Below are 24513 nucleotides of genomic sequence, written 5' to 3'. Positions count from 1 at the left end.
TATTTGCTGACACGCAGATATCTTTTTCCAATCTGTCTTTGGTGGATAATTTTGTTTAAGCCATCGCCAAACCCATTCCCATCGCCCTCCCCTGCCGTTATCCTCACACAATTGTTTAAGTTCTCCGACACGCTTTTCCCCTGTCATTCTGAGGATCATAGCGGCAGTCAGGGGGGAGATACCATAAGTATCTTTTAATTCCTGAAGCGCATCCCTAATTTTGGGTGCGGTACTTCTTTAGCCCACCGGTCAATATCCTCCGGTTTTGGATTTGATCGTTTTGGGGGTTCAGGGAAGGTAGGTGCGAGAACGGACCCCCTCGGGGTGCGAGACGGAGTTAGAATGGCGCTGTCATCAACGGCACCAGCCCCTGCTACATCAAGTCCTTTCCCACTTCGAGTGAGAGTACAGACCTGCGGGCGCCCTCCCTCTAACAGGGGAGACCCTGATCCGTCTTTATCACACTCATACCAAGTGTTATCCCAATCAGACCCCCCTTCTCCATATGGCCACTGAGGGAATTGATCCCAATTATTTTCGTTTCCTGCCTGTTTGTTCCCCTGTGGGAGAGCAGGATATAACTTAGTCGCCGGCTGTAGCACATTAACCAGTGCAGCGTGACCAGGAGTTAATTCCTTCTTTAGTTTCTCATTCTCCTGTACTGCCTCTTTTAGTTTTTTTTCTAGTACCTCTTTTGCCGCGAATAAATTATCTTTCCTCTCATTTAACGCTTTTATTTTTTCTGTGAACTCCTTCTCTTTTTTATCCCATTCTGATTTCTCTTTCATGCTAATCTGCCACCTCAGGTGTCGGCCAATCACCAGGGCTGCAGCTAAATCTTTGTTTTTGTTTCAATGTTCATACGCTTTTTTACAGGCATCTTCGCCCCAAACTCCTTCTGACAGACTCAGCTTCTTCCTATATTTCTCTTCCCTTTCAGTCAATTTACACTTTTCCGATATGTAATCAGATACTTCCACCACTTTCTCAAACACCCAATTAGCACACATGTTTGGTTTCTTTAAGATTTACTTTTGTCGTGTGTGAGGTAACAGCTCATTCAGTAGGGGGATGTTTTCACTTGGAAAAACCTGTGCATTACTGCGCTCATTCAGCTAAGGGCGTCTGTTACCTCCAGATCTAAATGCCTCTCCGAGACTTTAGAGAGGACTTACACCGCACTGTTCACAGGTAAGAAACGAGACCTCGAAAACCCCCTTTCTTGATCAGTAATTCACCATCCCCAGAATGCCAGCATCGCTGCTTTTGCCCCGGGGTGGACTTACGCACTGAGCTCAATCAGGGCGATTCTCGGGTCTCAACGTCCTTTAAATCCTGCTACTTAATGCTTTGCTCTTTTATTATGAGGTGTGTTTATGTTAGTGTCGTGCGTGTGTATATGTATTTCACAAACAAGGAAAACACCAAAAACATACATACATATATCTCTTCTACTCCTGTTTCCTTTAAAACAAAAAAAAAACCACGCCACGCCAGAAACCACGCCACTCCAATCTGTGCACGATCAAGGCGTAGCTAATCTCAGGACCCCGGGCGTAATTAAAGCCCACACCAATCCTGGATTATACGTGCATTTAATGCACCACTTGCTCTAGAACCCCGGGCGCAATTAAGGCCCACACCGATTCTGAGCCTCAGAACTCCGGGCGCAATTAAGGCCCACACCAGTCCTGAACTTCACGGTAAGGGTCCAAAACCCGTTCAAAACTCCACGCGCATTTAAGGCATACACCAGCTTCGAACGCCTGTACACAATACCGCGGAACCCCTGCCAGACCAAATTCTGGGCTTACAGCAAACAACCCATTACATACACCCGTGCCTTCCCCGGGCCAGAGGAATTCAGAAACTCACGTTTACTCCGTCATCTCGGGCGATTCTCGTAGGGAGCAGAGATTTCCCAATCGGTCAGAGAGAGTCGGGACTTTTAAATAAAAGAGGAGTCCTTACCTCTTAGTTATGTGCGCGCTGACCGTCTCTCCTGCCGATGGGAAGTTCTGCGCCTTCTGGAGCATCCTGCCGACTACGCCAAATTTGTTGTAACAGAAGAAATAAGGTTCTTGATCCCGAGATGAAGTAAAACAGATGAGTTTATTGCATGCAAGGAACAATAAAGCCGAAGTCTTGTTTCCTGCAAGAAACAACAAAACCGAAGTATTGTTCCCCGAACTGTTACAAACTTTTGGGTTATATACTGTTTTCTTCTCCGTTTCTGACGTCACTCGGTCTGATGGTAAAGAGGGGGGTTCATGGTATTTGGCCAGTTTACGATGTTCTGGGCAAATGGTCAGTTTAACATTACACCCAGGGGGGTTCCTAGCTTGCATCTGCAATCCTTATCAGTTAACCCCCTTTCCTGCCATAAACCCCAGCTTGTGACTTAGAAGTCTAAACCCCCTACAGAAAAGATTAAATTCAAACCCCCGTCTTCACATCTTTCTTCAACACTGACAGTATTCCACAATATTCCCTAACAAAGAAGTTTTGAATTTCGTGTTAGCTTTATGGAATGTAGGCTTTTCACCCCAACTATTTATAATTGTAAAAAAATTTGGTCTTCATGAATTGATTTGAATCTAATGCTTTTTTAAAAAAGGTCAGGTGACAAAACAGCACAATGGGTCTCATGGCCAATTTTAGTAATATGTAGTATGCTTGTTTTATTTTTATTCTCAGGAATTATTTTAACAAGTTTGCTATTCAGATGTTATAGGTTAGCTGAAAGAGAATTCAGTTAATGCATGTAAGAGAAATGTAAGATTCCTTTCTATCATAAAACGTTTTGAAGTGAAAGGTTTAAAAAGTTCTATTTTAATATCTGAGTGGTGCAACAGAGTAGAACAAGTTAATTTTACCATTTTTGATGTGCTTCTAAAGTGGAAAGGAAATTGTACTTTAGATATAAACCAGCTTGAAATTGTGCTTTACCTTATACCTGTTTAGTAATTATCATTTGATGATCTTTCCTTACAAATATCCCGATGTGTTATAGAATATAAAGGCATTTAAAGTAAAAAATGTGAACCTTACTAAAAGATATTTTACTTTATAATACTTTAAACATGATTTAAAATGAAAAAATAATTGAAAAACGGCTATGAGTTTTTGACCTTGGAAGACATTTCAAGATCTGTGGACCACTAATAAAAAGGGTATGATGTTCTTGGGGTGCTTAACTTTGACCATGGTACATGGAGAATTGTGCATTTCAACACAATATTCAATATATCAGAAATGCTAAAACTATCAAAAACACTAAAGAAGCAAGATAATATTTTTGAAGACTTTCCATTTTTGCATTGTATGTGTTTTAAGATTTATTGCCAGTCATTGTTTCATTGCTTTGGTCCTTCTTATTATCTAATATTCAACCTGTTTTTTAAATATTAGGTATGTTTTGCATGTTGGAATTTTAGACTTTTGTGAAACTTTTCTTTTGATATATTAAAAAGGTAAAAACACTCACTTTCAACGTATTTCTTCCTGTGAAATTCCATGAGGTTTTATTAGGCAGCATTTCTTATTTTTTAAGTGTTGACATATTAGGGAAACCCCTTATTTGAGGAAAACCTGTATTTCTTCTCAGTATTTTCACTTCTGAGTGGTGCAACAGAATAGAACAAGTTAATCTTACCATAGTTCAAGTGAGTAGCTGCGTCAGCATGCGTAGGCTGCAAAGGAACAACCTATAGGTTTATTCCATGCTGAAAAGAGAAGAAAGAAAACACAACGTTTCCGAAGAAGGCTCCACAGCCAAAATGTTGTTTTCTTTCTTCTCTTTTCATCATGGAATTTCATCATTACTTGTTCCTTAATCTTACCATTTTTGCTATTGCTATAAGGAGAATCTGAGATATCATAGAGATTTCACTTCAGATTAGCATGGCGACACAGTGGCTAGCATTGTTGCCTTGCAGCACTGGGGCTCTAGGTTCAATTCGTAATCTGGGGTGTGGGGATTTTGTATTTCCTACCTGTGTTAGTGTGGGTTTCCTTAGGATAATCCGCTTTCCTCCCACAGTCCAAAAACATCATTACTGGACAGATAGTTGGTTTCTGGGGAAACAGGCCATAGGTGTGAGTGTGTATGTGTGTTTGCCCTGCAATGGACTGGTGTATTCTGCCTTGGGCCCGTTGCTTACTGCCCGGCTGCAGCTCTCCCGCGACCCTGAATTGAGAGATTCGGCTAGAAAGTGGATCGATGGATTTTACTGTCATTGTGAGATAACATGTTTTAATAATAAATGAAATAATTTGCTGACCATATTTACCATACCTTTGCTAACACTTCATGGTCAGCAACCTTTTAAAACTAGAAAGCAAACTACATCAAAATGTGGTGAATGAAGCTGGCATAAGGGCACGCACTTATGATTGACAATATAACTTTGTTCTAGATAATTGGCATTTTGAATAAAAGCATTCATAGAACTTTGTTGTTTGTATAACTGTTGCATTTCCTTACCTTTGCTATAGGTATTGAAGTATCAAGCATGGAGATGGCAGAAAAAAATTCAAATTTGTACCTTTATGAATAATGCAAGAGAATGGTAGGTTCAGACAAGGTTATAGTTCTTATCTGAAACCACATTCCCTAGAAGGCAAAGGAGAATGACTTCCCATCCTCAGTCAACTGACATCAGAGCCAAGCCTTTTTTTATGCAATTACAGGAGATGCATAAGGGTGTAGAGAAAGAAGCTCCTGTTCAGCAAGCCCGTGGACGGTATATGTGAGGTTCTGGTAAAGTGATTTTGCAGGAGACTTTTGATTTTGGCTGTAATAATAGATGAGGAATCTAAAGAAGTTTTAGCTAGAGCCTAAACAGAATTGTGCTTTGTTTTATTGCTTTTGTTTGTGGTAAAAGTATGAATAAAGCCTGATGTTTCATTCATGCTGAAGTGGAGTGGTTTCATGTGCAATGCCACCAATCCACTAAATTTAAATCTACTAAAAATGAGCTTAAGGCAAGTGAAGAAGGTGGCAACTTAGCTCCCAAAGACCGACCGTATATTGGATGAGGTTCAAATCTCCACCTACAATAAAATGTGAATAACTAATTGTGATTCGAAATAATATGAATATTGGACATTGAATACTGAAGAACTATACCACACTAAACCATGACAAACTAGATTGGATTGCTTTATCATAAAATCCAAGGAAGGGGAAGGTGACAAGCATTTTAAAGATTAATGATTAGTTGTAAAAATTACAGTAGGGTTGATAAAAAATGACAGCATACAAACAAACTGCTAGGGTATAAATGTTTTCCCTAAGGTTTGAGAAAACAAAAAACAGTTATAGTTGTGACTCGTTCTAAAGCAGAGCAGTTGGTCCCCAATCCACCCCTCACATATACAGTACTGTCCAGTCGAGCCTTCAGTTACACAATCAAACCCTTGATGGACTTAATAATAATGAGATTGATTGGAACTGTTTGTTCTCATCTCTTAAACATGTTGGAGCTTTAACTTATATTTTGTAAGTGAAATAAAATTCCAAACTTGTGACTAGAAACAAAATGCAGATATTAAATTGAAACAACTTCTTAGATCAAGTAAGGCTTCACTTATCCAATTAAGGTGAGATGGAATAAAAACTAGGTGTGTTGGTCTCTAGGACCAAGATTGGGAACCACGCTGTAGATCATGCAGATACCATAACAGTTCTAGGGAAGTAAATAATATAATATTTATTAAGTAAATAATGCATCTCAGAAGGCAGTATTTAGTTGTGCCGTTTTATCAGGGCATTTCGAAATTATTTTGTAATGGTTTTCAGAAACTGAGAAGGATTTTTTTTTTAATTCTATCTCATTGTATAGTGGTCAGTGTATAGTATGTTGACATATTTTTGTTGTGGTTTTTGTTTCTATGTGAGATTTTGTCCCTGTTTTTTTCAGTTATGAAACAATGTATAATTTCACAGCTGGGCTGTATCATTGTTTGGTTAAATAGAATAACTGAGTTGAGATTGCTTCCCTTGGAGAACTGTTATTTAAATTCCATGTTTCATACAATACTTTCATTAATACCACACTGCTAAGCTGTTGTATGCCATGTATTCAACTTGTTTCCTTTTAAAAATGAAATGAAATATAAAAAGCCTACACATCCTTGCATGTTTTTGTAATGTATTTTTTTGCAAAATTTAGACGGGCTTGGATGTTCTTTTTTGTGAGAAATGACGTGTGCAGAATACGGGAGATGGTTGTCACATGCAAGGAGTGACCAGTACCTGCCAGAAATTCTTGCAGCTGCTTTAATGTTGCTGTAGGCCTCTTGGTAGCCTCCCTGATAAGTTTTGTCCTTGTCCTGTCAACTTTGGAGGGTCGTCCTGATCTTGTAAATGTCCCTGTGGTGCCACATTTTCTCCACTTATTGATGATAGTCTTCACAGTGCTCCATGGTACATCCAATGCCTTTGATATTCTTTTATATCCCTCTCCTGATTGGTACCTTTCAACAATAAGATCCCGTAGATGTTTTGTCAGTTCCTTGCGGACCATGGCTATCCCAGTAGGATGCAACCATGCAAGTTTCAAGGAAATCTTACAGGAACAGTTGATTTTTAATTTGGGTTAATCAGAATCACTTTCATTGATGGCAGGTGTATGCTACTTACCTTTGAACATGATTTTGAATGTGATTGGTTAACTCTGAACACAGCTACAGTCCCCATTATAAAAGGGTGTGCATACTTATGCAACCAGGGTGTTCTAGGTTTTTTCATTTAAATTATTTTCCCTAATTATCTATTTGTTTTTCTCTTGAATTTTGTTGGCTGCAAGGTCACTTTAAAGATCGAAAAATGTCTGACATGATATATCTTGATTTCTGGCTTCACATCACAAAAAACTGCAATTTCAATAAGGGTGTGTAGACTTTATATCCACTGTATGTGTGCCTTTATTGTTTCAAATCAAAAAAAATTTTGAAAGAGTAGCTTGCAACATAATTTGAACTAATTTTAAGCAGCTGTCGAGTTTTGTATTCTCTGCTGCTTGAAGGAATTAAACCAAGCTTCTGGAATATGAGGGTGTTTTAAATAGTACTGACTAATGTACCAGTCCACCTTTCATGCAAGTCGACAGAGAATGGAAAGAATGGCATCTACATCAAAGTTGTCACTGTGGATGTTCATGGAGACATGTCTGCCTTGGGCCTAATTGTAAGCTTTGATCATGTGAAGCACAGTTTTCTGACACCTTATTATTCTGTGCACAGATGATACGGCTGTATAGCTGTATTGTCCATATTCTTAGAAAGTGACTTAAAGGAAAATTACTGGTGTAAACACAAGACACTAGACTACAGTTTAATACTGATTTAAAATGACACTGCACAGTTGGCAGTTATTTTTGTTTCAAATGCCTACTTGTTTTAAAGCTTTGATATGCGCAACTTTCCCTGACATATTGAATAAGCCTTGCACATTAGAGACAGGTGTGCCAGACCTGCCTCTACCACTCAGAGGCACTGCTGAAGGATCCTGTCCCACAGTTGGTATTTGCTCAGCTCATTGCTCTCCTTTCCTAGCACTTGTTTTATCCTGCACTGTTATTTGTTCTGTACTGCTACTGTATAAGATATCTATTGATCTATTTATATAAAGTGTTGTCTGGGTATTCACATGAACAAAGCCAGTGGCAATGTGATTTTCTGGGTAACTTAAAGGATTTGCTTAGTAGTACTACACAACAAAGTCTTAGACTTATTTCATTTGAGATATTTTGTAAAAACAAACAGTTTGATATCAGTTGAAATGGTGGCTTTCATTCACTAAAATGGGAGCTTAATTAATGTGCCGCCATTAAAGAGATTGCTCAACTCGAAGTCCTCTCTGCGTAATTTGAGCCCATTGATAGCTCATTACCTTCTTTAATTGTTTTCACTTTTTATAGTATGTTAAAGATTATCTAAATTTATGCATCAGTCACTTATGGTTAATTAGGGCAAATAACTTGTTTATGTAATAATAAACATAAGTATATTAGGTTCTATTTTAATATATATTATTTAATAAAATAATAGTAAATACATTTAATATAAATGCACTAATATAAAATAAATTTGACAGCACATAGAATCATTGTCTTTGTTTTTTGGAACTGAGATTAAAAAATGTAGCTCTCTGGCTATAGTAAATCTTAATAATTTGCTGATGGGGTTGAGATTTTTTAAAATTCATATAAAAGATTTCATATATACTAGATTCTACTATTTGTTGTATACAAAGCACTGTCATGAAATTCCTTTTGAGCACTGATATAAAGTTGGGAACTGATTTGAGCTCAAATTTTTTTCAACATTATCCTGGATGTCTCTACTCTAGTCTCTTGGTCACTAATGGAGTAGCTTTAGTCTCTGAAAGGTGATGCCAATATTTCAATCAGTTGGTGAATTTATATTGCTTCAGTGCCTAAAATGCTGTAATTTAACGTCTACAGGCCTTCCACTCACTCTAAAACATGTATGTTAAGTAGTTGTATTACCTTGTTTTTTTCCCAATCATATTCACTGGAATGGATTAAAAACAAAATCAATATTTTAACTTTGTGGCCCAGTCAGAGCCCAGCTTTCAGTGCAATCTAGAATCTGTGTCAGCTGATAATTGCTATGCATCACATCTCACTTGAGGAAGCAAGAACAGTTTTACTAAGAAGACTGGGCAAAAATTGCAGTGCCCAGATGTGCAAAGATTGTAGAGACTTATCCAAGAAGAATCATGGCTGTAATTTCTGCCAAAGGTACCTCTACCAAATATTGAATCATATAATATAGATTTATATAATTCATTTAGGATGATGTGTACAACTGCTTTCATTTTGGCATGTTTTTTTTAGCTTTTCTGCCATTGCACTCAAATTCCAAAATAAGTCCTGACCAAATTTCAGCAACATAATTAAAAAAGAGGGACACTCAGTAATAAAGAATGCTAGACATTAATGTGTCTTTTCTATTATTTTGTCAAGGATCGCAAACTGTCCAAATCAGAGCGACAGCGCTTCAAGGAGGAAGCAGGGATGTTGAAGGGGCTCCAGCATCCCAACATTGTTCGTTTCTATGATTCATGGGAGTCACCATCAAAGGGGAAAAAGTGCATTGTGCTGGTGACGGAGCTGATGACATCTGGAACATTGAAGACGTGAGTATTTATCCTATAATCCTGTAATTAAAAAAAAACTGACAACTCCTTCAGCTGTTTGAGCAAGCCCATTTCATGTCAAAGAAAAAATATGAATTAATTTTATTACATAAAACATTTTTCTTTAATAAAAGGCATTTGATTATATTTAAAGTGTTTGATAAATTAAAAAAATATTGTCTTGAATCGGACATTAACCACATACGCTTAGACGTTCTTCTGTGGAAGAAAGAATCGTTCATATAACGATCCAGTCATTAAGAATGCGCGACGCATCATGTACCTTTAGTCATGATCCATGCTGCATTACAATGCTTTGTACTGCCTGACAGCTTTCTTTAGAAAAAACAAATCTGTGCTGGACTGCACTACTTTGTAATCAGCCAGGTGGCACAGTGAGTGCTTAACGTGGCATGTGGAAGAATTGTGCACTGTCACACAAAACACCTGGGTTCGAATCCTGGTCAGTGCCCACAACTGTGGAGAATAATCTTTGTCCAACAATAAAATTTTTAAAATTAATACTTTTTATACTATATTAATATTTGTCTATATAAATAATATTAAAAATAAAGGTAGGGCTGTTTCATAAAGCAAGATTACTCAGCTGGATATATAAATGTTAGTAATTGTGATAGTAGGCCATTGTGAAGGGAATGTTTTTTTCAGGTTTATGCATTAAAATCTATATCTTAATGCTAATTTAAGTAAAATTAATTAGGAATTAGATCATTTTATTTTAGAATTTGATTATGAAGGTGTGTTATATACAATGTAGCAGCTTTAAAATCAAACAGTATCATACTGTATTTAAGAGCAAAAACAACAGTAAACGAAACAAAAAAAGTGCGTTGCCTCTTATAAAGCTCTTTTTGTTTGTGTGCATGTGCAGATGTATAAGCTATTTTGATAACATTTTTCTTTGTATAACTTTGTATAACAGATTTCTTTACATCAGACATACATTGTACCTAAAGGGTTTGTAGCAGTGAGGTTGTAGCTGCTTTGGTTACGAATGGTGGAAATAATAAGGAGACTCATAAGGCCTGAAAACTATCTGCAAAGAAAAAATAAATATTTGCAAAGTAATATCTACAAAGTAAATTCTTTAAATCCAAATTGTCCAGTCTAGTGTATGTCTAATTTTTCATTTCAACTCGATGATAGACTAATTACTAGCAGCTAGTTACTTGGATTATTTATTAATCAAACAGCTTCTCTCAGCTCTTCTGGTACATAGACCTTGAAAACTTGCAATCTCCAGCACCAGGAATGGAGAGCACTGCTTAAAATGCTATCCACACAACTCCCTTTTCAACAAATTCCAAACATTCCTGGTTACAATATTGTTTTGTAACTGCAGCACTGATGTTTACAGTAGCTGAATACATTGAAGTACTTAGAGACATTGACCACTGAACAGCATCTCCCTCAAGTGGACAAGGAAGTTTACAGCTACAATGAGGAATATGTAGATCACAAGTGCTTTGCCCAAAACTCTGCTGGATTTTCTTTAGCAAAGCTTAATCCATCCTGCAAATGGGTAGACTATCTGGCAATTTACATCCAGCCCCACATCTCAAAAAAGACAGAAAGCTTTTGAAAGACTTTTGTCATACCTCAGAGACTTTTTGTTTCTTAAAAGCCTTTATTTCCTAGTTCATAATAGAGATCCATTCTCTGTAGAATATTGCTTTTGCATTGTAGGGATTAAATTAAAAAATATACTTAAAATCCTCCATAAGGCTTTTGTTGTAATGTATCACTAAACAAAAATATAAGCTTTGGTATATGTATGCTAATATCAGACTGTTTTGCTTGCAGTATTCTTAACATTGTAAGACTGAAAGAAATATCAGGGTATTCAGTAGTTTTACTTTGAAAGTAAAGCAAAAAGATTTTGATTTGTAAAAGCTATTTTGTATGAGGTATTTCGTATATGGAAATCAAAGTTCTATATAGTTCACTACATAGTAGAAGTATTTTTTATAGATGATTAAGAGAAGTATAAAATTAGAGTTACATTTAAAATTAACCTCTCATTTCTAAGCTGTACATTGAAAACTTAAGTGGTTTTCTATGGGGCTTAACAAATCAGTGTGATCTACTTGTCAGTTATTGTTATCATTCATCTTTACAGCCTGTGAACTAGGTAGATTGTAGTAATGTGGATTACCAGCAGGAAACTGACCATGGCCAAGCTCCATATTATTTCAAAACAGGTTACTGATATAACAGAAGTGCATCTTGATGTGCTTCTATCACATGTATGTCTAAAGCTTTGGCCCCTCCAGGATTGTCAAAAAATCAAATAGAGTGCTTGGAAAGACTAGTTTTAAGTATCTAAATTTGTACCATTTTTATTATCAAGTAAATCTCTATTTTATTGATCAGCAACTATAATTTCTAGACACCAAGGATTTTTACATTTTACCGTCTGGTCCTTAATTATTAGTGACCACATTTTCTGCATTCACTTACCAAGCTCACCTGTTCACGCCCCCCCCCCCCCCCCCCCCTCAATACTTTGTACATAGTCCTTCAATGCAAATTTGCTCCAACTCCATTCCTTGATAGTTTTTGCCGTGTGGTTTGGTCATTGTCCTGCTGGAAAATAAATCTTCACCTTAAACACAGATCTCTGGCTGACTGAAACAGGTTCTTCTCAAGGATTTGCCTGTATTTGGCTTCATCCATGTTGCCCTTGATGGCAACAAGCTTTCAAGTTCCTCCTGCTGGAAAGCAAGCCCAGAACATGATGCTGCCACCACCATGCTTGACGGTAGGGATGGTGTTACCCAGGTGTTGGGCTGTATTTGGTTTGCGTCAAACATAGCGCTTTGCTTTCAGGCCAAAGAGCTCAACTTTAGTCTCATCAGACCACAACATTTTCTTTCAAAAGGTTTCAGGTTTTGTCACATGGCTTCTAGCAAACTCCAGGTGAGACTTAATGTTGGCCTTTCTCAGAAGTGGCTTGCTTCTAGCCAGTCTCCCAAAGAGGCCAAATCTGTGAAGTGCTGAAGAGATTGTTGATGTCTGGATAGTTTCTCGCATTTCAGCCGAACAGCTCTGCAACTCTGTCTGTGTTGTAGCTGGCTTTTTGGTCACTTTTTTGGCAATTGTCCTTCTTGTCCGGTTGCTCAATTTAGTAGGACGGCCTGATCTTAGTAGTATCTGGCTTGTGCCATGTTTTTTCCATTTTGTTACGATGGACTTCACAGTGCTCCTAGGAAGGTTCAAAGGTTTGCCAATCTTTTTAGAAACTTCTTCAGCTTTTGTCCTCCTAACAACATCTTGAAGTTCCATGGGAAGCTCCTTGATCTTCATGACAGCAGGACTGATATGATCTGCTGTTTTATTTGTGAGGCCTCACAAAGTCAGTGATATTTATTGTGCAATCTTTCAAAATAATTGAATTCCTCACCCAATTTAGGTTGTTAAAACAAATGGGGTGAATACTTATCAATTAAGTAATTATTTTTTTTTTAATATAATTATTATTATTAATATTTTTATTTTTAATATAATTTTGAAGACATCTAAATATTTAATTTCATTTGAAAATTATAGAGAATTACTTCTACAGGAGTGGAAAAAAATTCAGTTTAAACATGCTTTAATTTGACTTTGCAACAGCAGAACGAGAAATAATTAATAGGTGCTTTTTAATAGGTGCAGTTATAACAGAGAATTTACCTTGTCTGTTATAACTGTTCTGATAATAAACTTTATTATGCTATAGTAGTGCTGCATTTATAATGGTAATAAGATGTAAAAAGTAAGAAAACAAGCTCAATAAAGCATTATTAGAATCATAAAACAGTTATCTAATTTGTTTGCACTTGCAATATCTTGAAAAACACCAGGGTAAATGCTTCAAGGTTGTACAGTATTAACTTTCATTAAAAGTGCTTAATACCAATAGTATTTGGAAATAGCAATATTTTTTAAATAGTTAATATATTATACTATTATAATAATTATACATTACATATAATATTCACAGCCCGAGGAAATATACCTTGTTTTGCCCATATGTTAAGTCCAGCTTCGTGAAATGGCTGTTTGCAGTACCTAACCCTGGCAAATACCAATGTTTTACTGAAGTAGCTCCATTAATATAAGTTTGGCTAGAAATCAAACTAGCCAATACATACCTGGCCATAGCGAGTTGCTCAAGTATATGGCTCATATTTGGATCTTCATGAAAAGTTTGAATCAACAGCCTTTCTCTTTATTAAATTTATCAAAACTGCTTCAGTGTTAGGTATGGCTTTTTGTTGCTGTCTATCCAAAATAGTGTTGTGATTAGTGAAACGCTAATCACATCGAGAATACAAAACTTGAACATGCTCTCAGGCTCAATCCTGTGGAGTATGCTATTAAAACCAAGCTTGTGTAAATTGAATATGGCTCCTGTTCTGTTAGAAATATTTTTTAGTAAAAATCATCACTGTTTATTTGGTTTTAAGACATTATTTTAAACTTACGTTTTTGTTAAATTGTATTTGGAGAGATATAGTTCCTGTGTTTCATTTGACAGGTACCTGAAACGTTTCAAGGTAATGAAGATTAAAGTTCTGCGCAGCTGGTGCAGGCAGATACTAAAAGGCCTTCAGTTTCTGCATACAAGGACCCCTCCTATAATCCACCGGGATCTCAAGTGTGACAACATCTTTATCACTGGTCCTACTGGTTCTGTCAAGATTGGTGACCTGGGCCTAGCCACTCTCAAGAGGGCATCATTTGCAAAGAGTGTCATAGGTATGTCACCCCTGTTTATGCTTTGTCCACTCAAGCCACATAAAAACAGACCACAGAATTCTGGTATAGCTGGTTGAATTTAAAATATATATTACTTAAAGACTGGGTTTAGAAAATATATTTTAAATTCATATTTTTTTTTTGCAACAGATCATTTTTCAGGCTGTTTCTGTTTTTTAAGCAGACCATAGTTTTTAATTTGCCTTAAATTGTCCCTTTTCACTTATTTTTAAAATACTCAGTATACAAATTCATAAGAAGTGATTTAATCAACTTCTAAAGAACATGAGTAAAATGATCTTTCTTTCAAATAAGATCACTTTTTCTCATGTCAATGAAAGAAAAATAAAAAGGACCCATTGCAAAACAAATTGACATTAAATCAGGTTCAGGACTCAAAACACATTTTGGGTAGTTGTCACCCAAATGTAAAGCAGATAAAATGTCAGTAGCCCTTGTGGAACTAAATTGTGTTGCTAAATCAATGGCTAAAACTTGATTTGTAACTCTGTATAATTACACCTTTTTACCCTTTAAACAATATACAATGTTTAATTTATAATAACGTTGTGTAGTTTGAGTAAAAGTATCACTTCCAGAGTGTTTGCAATGGTTACTAACAGTTAAAGCGGTTATCCTACAAGCACTTATTTAGTTTTAGTGAAGCTTTCTATCCTTAAAACCTGTGGTCTGCTTATTATAAAATGATAATATGAATGTTTTTAAATGTCTAATATTTCTCTTTGTAGGTTTTGGATCGTGAGATTTTTTTCAATGTTTCAGATCATGGTTTATTTCTGTCTGGCCATCTCCCTGCTACTTTACTTTAATCAACCTTTTTTTTCTTTTTACATTCTTGAGTATTTTTTTACTGTAGGCTGTTACCTCAACTCTCTCCCTCAGTCTGCAGTAAGGATTAAATTATAAACTGCAGTTCAGACAGTAAGTATTAAACGAATTGGGTCTGGTAAGTGACTGAGCACTATGTGAACTAATGAATTCAAATTCAAATTTATTAAGAGTTTTTAGTTTTTCTGTGCAAGGCCTTTTTAGTCTCTGTTTGAGGTGTACAGAACATTGCTTATCAGTTGCTAGCTATGGAATCTGCTTAACTTGAATTTCTCTTGTAACAGGTTGAAGAATGTAAGTCAAAGTTAATGTTTTAGAGCATATGGTGTTTAAGGTAAGGTTTTGTGGCTATATGTTCCATAGCTAATCCTTTACCTTTTCTCTTCTTTTTTTTTTTCAGCCTACCTATGTATAGAACAAAGTAAAGCAGGCCCTTCTCAATTGGTACTGTTACGTGCACTGACACATTCTTCAAATTAGAGCTCTGGTGCATTTGTGAGTTAAAAGGGGAGGGGGCCAAGATTCAGCATTTGATATTGTTTGCCTAACAATGTTTAATTGTCCTCTCATCCTTTTTATTTTTGTGTTTAAACAACAAAGAAAACTTTTAGTTGGGCCTTAGAGCATGTTCAGTACATCAACACAAAAGGCCTTGCATAGGGAAACGTGCCTCATTCATTACAGACTAACTTAGCCAAGATTCCCCTCCTCTTTTTTTTCCTTCTTCTTTTTTTGCCTCCACTTTTCTGTCTCTTTTCCCACAGGTCACCACCACCCCTGACCGTCACTCTCCGCCTCCCCGCCTCCCTTCGGTGGGCAGGCCAGTGGAGTCTGCTCTCTGAGACACTCAGAGTCTGAATCGTTCTTTTAATTTAAGGTACCCCAGAGTTCATGGCCCCTGAGATGTATGAGGAGAAGTATGACGAGTCAGTGGATGTTTATGCCTTTGGGATGTGTATGTTGGAGATGGCTACCTCAGAGTACCCGTACTCAGAGTGCCAGAATGCCGCCCAGATCTACCGCAGAGTCACGAGTGTGAGTCTTAGAATTTTCTCTTCTCTGTGACAGAACTTCTCTTGAACTACATTCGTCCATCTCTAACCCAGTTCACCTCCTCTTACGGACATGTGCCTCTCCCAACCTCTGTTATATACTAGTCTGCCGTGGTACAGTTAAAGAGTATTAATATGTGCTTTGGTTCGTTGTTATTCTGTGCAAATAACACAAACAGGACTTTTCTTAAATGCCAACAGAAGTTGTGACAGTGGAACAACATTTGAATGTTATGAAAAATGGAAAAAAAACATCATAAATGATGCAGGTTTTCTATTAAGGATATTTGTCTATAGTACATACTGGATGCCAGACTGTATTGCTGGTGTTATTTTTTTTAACATTAGTGGAGTGTTTTCCTAGATACTAGTTTTCTATTAAAACTTCTCAAACACAAAGATTTACACAAGTAGAATTGCAAGGGGTACTAGAATATCTGAAGATGAAACACTTAAAGATATAATGGGTAAATTGCATGTGAGAGATGCAAAATGAAAAAAAAATGTCAATTATTTCTTTGTAAAGTATTCTAAAGCTTGACTTGAAGCTTGTGTGTACCAGCCATATCCATGTAATAGTTCAAATAGTCAGCATGTGCAGACTGCAAAGGAACAAGTAAAGGTTTATTCCATGCTGAAAAGAGAAGAAAAGAAAACCAACGTTTCGGCTGTGAAGCCTTCTTCTTGGAAAGCTCCACAGCCGGGTGTCTGGTGTTACCAGAGTGCTTTGATTTTTTCAATTAGAAGAATGAATAAATTCTTTGGTCTTGAATAAGATTAATATCTTTGTTCAGTCATAATCCATAATGAGTTCATTAAGAGGTTACATCCTGTAAATATCTAAGAATGTACATGGATGTTTCTGTATTGTAAGGCACATGTTGGTTGTATTTGTAATGAAGTACAGCAGAAAATTTACTTTCTTAGCTAGTTATGGACTTGAGGTGCTAGTAATCAGATTGTTTCAATTTTGTGATACAAAGTGTATTCATAAAATAACGTCTGGTCTAAAATTCTTTCTGTGCAACAAGATGCTAATATGTTCAGACTTTTGCAGATGTGTTCTAAGATTGTAGCGAAGCCACTTGAGCAGAGTTTTCAAACTGCTTATATTAAGAGTATGTCGAGACTAGTTGTTAGCATATCCTATGGTCTCCCTCAGGTTCTGCATGAATCATATAAACTCATGCAAACAAATGTTTTAGAGTTCCTCAGTGTACTTAAAATTATTTTTTACCCCGTACTCAAATGACTCAATTAATAAGTTCAGAGTAAATGAGTAATGGTTTATAAGCAAGTGCAATTAGTGAATAACATGCACAAACAAAGGGGTAATGCGTAATATGGGCTAAGTGAAATAGTGGGGGGAGTAAATTTACAGGAGTCTAGTGTAGTTGTGTGGGTCCTATAGAAGTGGTGTGAAATGCTTGGGTAGAAGTCTGTTATTCAATGTTTACTTGTACTGTTAGTATGTTTTGTAAGTTTATGTGTATGTAAAATATAGGTGCTAAGATGCAAGACAGATTTAAGAAAAATTAAATATTTAATATGCCTTTAATGTCAGGAAGGGTTCTCCACTTATTACCAGCAGCCATATCACCCTGCAACTCACAACTGGCAACCCACTGAAGCTAAGCAGGTGTGAGCCTGGTCAGTACCTGGATGGGAGACCTCCTGGGAAAAACTAAGGTTGCTGCTGGAAGAGGCATTAGTGGGGCCAGCAGGGGGCGCTCACCCTGCGGCTCATGTGGGTCCTAATGCCCCAGTGTAGTGACGGGGACACTATACTGTAAAAAACAGGCGCCGTCCTTCGGATGAGACGTAAAACCGAGGTCCTGACTCTCTGTGGTCATTAAAAATCCCAGGGTGTTTCTCGAAAAGAGTAGGGGTGTAACCCCGGCATCCTGGCCAAATTTCCCCATCGGCTGTTATCAATCATGGCCTCCTAACAATCCCCCTCTGTGAATTGGCTTCATTACTCTGCTCTCCTCCCCACTGATAGCTGATGTGTGGTGAGCGTTCTGGCGCACTATGGCTGCCGTCGCATCATCCAGGTGGATGCTGCACATTGGTGGAGGGGAGTCCCCATTACCTGTAAATGCTTTGAGTGGAGTGTCCAGAAAAGGCGCTATATAAGTGTAAGCAATTATTATTATTATTATTATTATTATTATTATTATTACAGTACAAACAGAGCAAACTGGCAGTCAGCCAGGCCCTCTACCAGATCTGTATTTTACTGAAGATGAAAACATGCTGAATCTACATCGCACCTTCAGTCTATATTTCAACTTGTAAGGCCCAGGTTGAGGATTTTTTTAGGTTTTTGAACCCTTTAAGTTATTTTTTAATTAAATTACAACCTTTTCATTTTTTTTAATCAAGCTGGTAGTGGTTCATTTTATTCCCTTGTAAAATGCCATTCTCTCTATTATGTCTGGAATTTTGCAGGAAGGATGCGGCATAATTCTTCAGTGCGAAAATAATCACCCCTTACCATCCATTAACAAGCAATTAGCATTGACCTTGCCCTTTTAGGGAATTAGTGCACCCATACCATGCCAGGAAAATGTACACCACAGCATTATGAAGCCACCAGAATACTTCAGTGTTGGAACCAAGTATTCATGTTTATAAAGTTGGTGTGGTACGCATTCATTCATTTGTTGAGATAAAGGATGTCAAGGTGAAAGGTGATTCATCTGACCTTTTCACATTTCTTTATCTGCTTGGTATTCTGTTGTCCACGCTCTTTGCACCAATAAACTTGCACATCATTGCATGGTGTGATGAGTGGTATGTGCACACCAAGCCCATTATGGTATTTTGCTCTGCGGATTTCTTAACAGGCCATTTTTGATACAACTAGATATTTCAGTTTCTGTTCCCCAGGCTGGAAAGTCAGTTGATCTACTGTTGCCCACATATTTTGCCTTGCACTTCAAATAAGTGCACTGATATCACGACCCTGGAGTATGTGGTTCTGCCCACCGTTGCAATTCTTTCATTGCCATTTATTGGTCACCTCTTGCAGCCATTTAACCCATAATTATAAGCAACCAGTAATGTTCAGCATTTTGTATACATTAACAGAATCAATAGGGAAACTATTTAAATAATACGTGAGCCACAATAGTGGCATTTCTTCTCACAATAGAAGCCAGTTATTTCAAAATATATTGTGTCCATGTACCCAGAGGTTTCCATTTTTGTCCACTATCTGTATTTACTCATTTGCCCAGGGACTTATTGTGTACTTTATCATTATAAACCATGTACTTTTAAAACAAAACCATCTAATCTAAAAGGTTATTACTGTGTAATGTAACATTAAAATGTAACTAGGAGAAGTTGCTTTATATAGTCAGAGTTCTTATGGCTAGTGGTTTTGCACCTTGTCATTTTTAATAAGAAAAAAAGTTATAGATGAACATGTCTTTATTCACTTTCAGCCCTGTTATCCTCTGGGGGAAATTTGTTTTACAGTAAACTACAACAGAACAATATAGAAAAAACAAACCACCACCTGCAACGAATACAGTACAGCAGTGTTTCAAGAGAAGAGTGTCACTCTACTTTTAGCACAAGAGCTATTCCCAGATTGGAATAGTGTAAATTCACAATGGATGGATGAACCACACACTCCATAATGCTCCTAGCGTTCTTTAGAACTCTTTTTGTAGAGGGCGTTGGTTCATTTGATTTGTCCCAATGCTTATCTTTACTAATTTTCCAAATATTTCACAATTAACTGTACTGATGATGCCAAATCAGCATGTGAGACAGTATGTTAAAATAGGTTTGTTGTAACAGAAGAAATAAGGTTCTTGATCCCGAGATGAAGTAAAACATATGAGTTTATTGCATGCAAGGAACAATAAAGCCGAAGTCTTGTTTCCCGCAAGAAACAACAAAACCGAAGTATTGTTCAACGTACTGTTACAAACTTTTGGGTTATATAGTGTTTTCTTCTCCGTTTCTGACGTCACTCGGTCTGATGGTAAAGAGGGGGGTTCATGGTATTTGGCCAGTTTACGATGTTCTGGACAAATGGTTAGTTTAACATTACACCCAGGGGGGTTCCTAGCTTGCATCTGCAATCCTTATCAGTTAACCCCCTTTCCTGCCATAAACCCCAGCTTGTGACTTAGAAGTCTAAACCCCCTACAGAAAGGATTAAATTCAAACCCCCGTCTTCACATCTTTCTTCATTCCCCCCTTATAAAATATGGCATACGTCAGTGTAGCCTGTTTTTATACATACAATGTCAGGGCAGATATTTCCTTTCTTGGCGAACAGGTATGTATTGCCATGTCATTGTACGTTCCACGGTTATAGCAAGATGTGATACATGTTTTTGTGAACGTGATGATTACAATTATACATATAAACAATACTATTCCTACAGATAAACACTATAAAAAGGTTCCACCCCAGGCCCCAAACACAGACTTTACCCAAGACCCAGTTCCCCAATTTTCATTATAATAGTCCTGATATTTCTGTCCCTCATTGTAAATGTGTTGGGCCAGATCTGAGATGTGCTCAGAATTATCAGGAATATATGTGCAGCATTCAGTGCCAATTACTGCACAAGTTCCTCCTTGGGCCGCCAGTACATAATCTAAAGCTAGTTGGTTCTGCATGGCCACTGTTCTGAGGGCTACCATCTCATCATTAACAGCCTTCAGACTAGATGAGGTAGAATTTGCTAATTCTTCTAAAGTCGAGGCCATTTGAATTAACTCTCGACTCAGAAAGTTCATGCCGGCTTGTGGAAATATTATACCTAAATAATATTCCCAATCAGCCAATTTTCTTTGTGGTCTGTGGTTAGGTCCGAAGGGGCTGCGGATTTGAACACGGATATGAGGAACCACATATCCTAAATAACATGAGCCAGACCACTGGGCTGGCAACCATGGGTAGGCTCGTTTTCCACAAATGAAAGATGTTCCGTTTGGCGCTCCCCATGCCTCTGAAAATAAGAAGCTTATACCGAATTGTGGGGTGTGCCGATCCCATCCTGGAATTTGGAAGGTAGAGGTGGATATATTTGCAGCGATGGTAAGGTTGCAACGACTCCATCCAACCAAGTGCAGACCATTAGTGTGCTGAAAACATATGTTTCCCTCACGTTCCTTATTTAGAGTCAGGTATGGTGGTGTATGGCTTCTGTTATATTTAGGAGCGTAAGAGCCTGTGAAACTCGTGGGCTCTAAGCCTCGCTCCTGTAGATATTGTAATGTTGTGCAGGTTAAAGTCGTGTTATGGCAACCCCCATAGTTTGTCATATTAAAATTTCCTAAATTATCCCTCCAAATGATCATGCCTATGACTTCCTCGCGACGCCAAGGAATGGCTCCCATAGGAAGTCCTCCCTGTACATATTTGGGTAATGCGGCACACACCCAGCAGGCACTTTGGTTGGTTTTCTTAGCTGTCAGATAGGAGAGGCCTAAAAAGGAATTAATTCCATGTTCTCCTTTGTGGGAGAGATGATCATTAATTCCTGCGGAACATAGTCCTACAGCAACAATTATCGTTATTAACAGAAATGATTCCATTCTGAGTCTGTAAATGGGGATGAGGCTCGTCGGCAATGTGGCGCGTGGATCCAGCGATCTTTTCCTTCCACTCGAACCGCAGACTTGGTTGTCAACAGGATCTGGTAGGGTCCGTCCCACCTGGGCTGGAGAACCTGTGAAGGAAATTTCCTGATCCACACCCACTCTCCTGGGATGAGGTTGTGCCCTCCTTCAGGTGGTGGTCCCCACGCCTCCAGTACCTGCTCGCGGGCTCCTTGGGTGGCCTCTGTCAGCAACTTGCAATAGTACAAAGGAATGGTTGATCCATCTGAGGAAACCCCAGTCTCAGCACCTGTAAGAGAACTTGTTTCAAATTATTACAGGCGGCTTTTGCTGCGGGAACCAAGGCAATCTTGTCCTTGTACTGCACTCCCCCCTTAAGCAGATCTGTTAAGAGTTGTGCTCACCCTGTAAAAAAACATTGCACCCAGGCCCTGTTAAAATTTCACAATGCTAGACACAAAAGGGCCTTATCATAACTGCTTCTATTAGACACTCTAAAGCTGAAGCAACTCAGACTTGTGGGTTTCCTCGTCAGGGGAAGCACTCAGAATACCATCAACATACTGAGTGATCACAGCCAGTTAAAGCCACGTGATACCCTGTTCTGGATAGTCATTCTTTGTAATGCATAATATTCCAACCCAATAGATCTGGAATAAAACCACCCATTAAAATCTGGTACTCGGCAAGTAAAACTTGCTGTCCCAATACTCCTGTGGCCTCCTGCCGTCTTCCCATATACATTAATCTATAGCACACTGTCGAACAGAGGAGTGAAACAAGCATGACAGTAGTGCTCCAGTATCCCCTAACAGAGAAACCAACACTCCATTAGGTTTAATAAATAATTTGTCGAAAAGTGTTGAAATAGTTCAGTCTACCTTAACCTAGTTGTTTCATAAGGAAAAAAAGGTCTGTTTAACATTGTAACACCATTTATAGAAATGGCCAGTCTCATCTATGTTTTTGTCTTTGACCAATCCCAAGTACTTTTAGTCATTGACAACCTCTGTAGTCTGATCATCAATTGCAATTAAGTTGTAGGGGTGTTGCATTTCTAATAAAATCAATCATTAGATGATTGAAAACAGTTTTATTAGGTCAATTAGAAATTTTGTCACATCACACTGCTTCTGAACATTTTTGTATTTTAAAAGTGAGAAGGTTGATTGCTGTTATTGTTTAGATAGATACTTTATTGATCCTGTGAGGGAAATTGCAGTGCAACAGCAGCCTTACACAGACAACACAGCCACAGTGTAACGAATGATACAATAATAATAGTACAATACATACAATACAATCAGTATAGCGAGGGGTGCACTAAAAGAGTTACTCACAGTCCTGACACACAAAGAACAAACTAGAACAGAACAGTACGCAGAAAAATCGTATCACACATATGAATATAAATATAAATGTATTGGACGGGGCCCTGGCATATATTGCACAAAAAACGGTTGTAAACGGGAAAAGAAAGCTTCATCTCGGAGATACTTTTTGTCTGCAACCTAACATCTTTATGGAAAAACTGTAACATCTAATCTTCTGCAGTTTTCTGTTAGAAAATGTTTTATTTTATATATATAATTGCTTATACTTATTAAGCGCCTTTTCTGGGCACTCCACTCAAAGCGCTTTACAGGTAATGGGGACTCCCCTCCACCACCACCACCAATGTGCAGCATCCACCTGGATGATGTGATGGCAGCCATAGTGCTCCAGAACGCTCACCACACATCAGCTATCAGTGGGGAGGAGAGCAGAGTAATGAAGCCAGTATATAGATGAGGATTATTAGGCGGCCATGATTGGTAAGGGCCAATAGGAAATTTGGACAGGACGCCAGGGCTACACCCCTGGGATTTTTAATGACCACAGAGAGTCAGGATCTAGGTTTTACGTCTCATCCGAAGGATGGGGCCTTTTTACAGTATAGTGTCCCTGCCGCTATACCAGGGCATTAGGACCCACATGGACCGCAGGGTGAGTGCCCCCTGCTGGCCCCACTAACACCTCTTCCAGCAGCAATCTTAGTTTTTCCCAGGATGTCTCTCATCCAGGTACTGACCAGGCTCACACCTGCTTAGCTTCAGTGGGTTGCCAGTTGTGAGTTGCAGAGTGATATGGCTGCATGCCATAATTATTTTAAATTAAGTGGAATTTGCTTTTGGTACAGCAAAGACCACAGATGAGACATACAACATATACAGTACAAATTTAAATAGGACAGAAGACAAACATTGTCACATACATATGTAAACAGCTTTGTATGTAGCAGCATAATTATACAATGGAATTCAGAGTCCAACATGAATTCAGAGTTTGTATGGCAGTGGGAAAGAAGCTGAGGTTGAAGCAGGCAGTCCTTGAGAGGAAAGATTTTAAATGTTTTCCAGAAGGGCGAAGCTGAAAGAGATTGAGTTGGATGAGAGGGTTCTGAGATGATTTTCTTAGCATGATTGGAGGTACGGCTAGAATAGAGAGATGAAATGGAAGAGAGTTCACAGCCAAGAATTTTTGCAGCTTTGGACACAGTCCTTTCCTGTTTGCCTTTTGAGTAGTTATCCAAGTTCCCATTCCAGACTGTAATGGAGGTTGTCAGAATACTTTCACTCATGGCTGTGTAAAATTGAATAAGGAGTTACATAGTGAAATATGGTATAACTTAAAGTTTAGCTGCATACCCAGAATAATCTGTAAGCTTTTAAATGCCTTAATGTAGTGTTATTTGTAGGAAAGCTTTTCACTCCACTTTGTTTGAAACCTGTTTTCTTACAAGCCCAGTTGTAGTACCCCACATTAACCTCAAAAAGACCTAACACTTATCGTGGGTAATAAGCAGAAAAGAAGGGAATTATGAAGTGAGAATGTGATAAATTACTTTGCTAGCATGTTTTTGAAAACCTACTTTAACTAGAATATTTAATTGCTAATAATTAGTTATTCACATAAAAAAACATCAGCAGGCATTAATCCCGGGTTCACCTGTATTACAGTGTCTCGTTGTAATTCTCGGTTTACCAACACAGTTTTTCTAAATCAACTGTGTCTTATGAACAAGTATGTTTAAAATAAAAAAAAACA

At 37.9% G+C, this 24513-nt stretch overlaps 1 protein-coding gene across 14 annotated transcripts in view; it reads left to right on the top strand.

Moving 5' to 3' along the window:
* wnk1b (WNK lysine deficient protein kinase 1b) overlaps positions 1-24513 on the top strand; it is a 171110-nt gene that overhangs the window by 53634 nt on the left and 92963 nt on the right. For all 14 annotated transcript variants that reach the window (XM_088646939.1, XM_088646938.1, XM_088646941.1 and 11 more), the window contains exons 3-5: positions 8997-9169; positions 13713-13933; positions 15660-15817. In XM_088646939.1, coding sequence (XP_088503065.1) covers positions 8997-9169; positions 13713-13933; positions 15660-15817 — 552 coding nt within the window. The remainder of the gene's footprint in view (positions 1-8996; positions 9170-13712; positions 13934-15659; positions 15818-24513) is intronic.

This window comes from Lepisosteus platostomus, chromosome 9, assembly GCF_059453375.1.
Source record: "Lepisosteus platostomus isolate fLepPlt1 chromosome 9, fLepPlt1.hap1, whole genome shotgun sequence".
Taxonomy (NCBI): Eukaryota; Metazoa; Chordata; class Actinopteri; order Semionotiformes; family Lepisosteidae; genus Lepisosteus; species Lepisosteus platostomus.
This window is presented reverse-complemented; position numbering and strand designations above follow the sequence as displayed.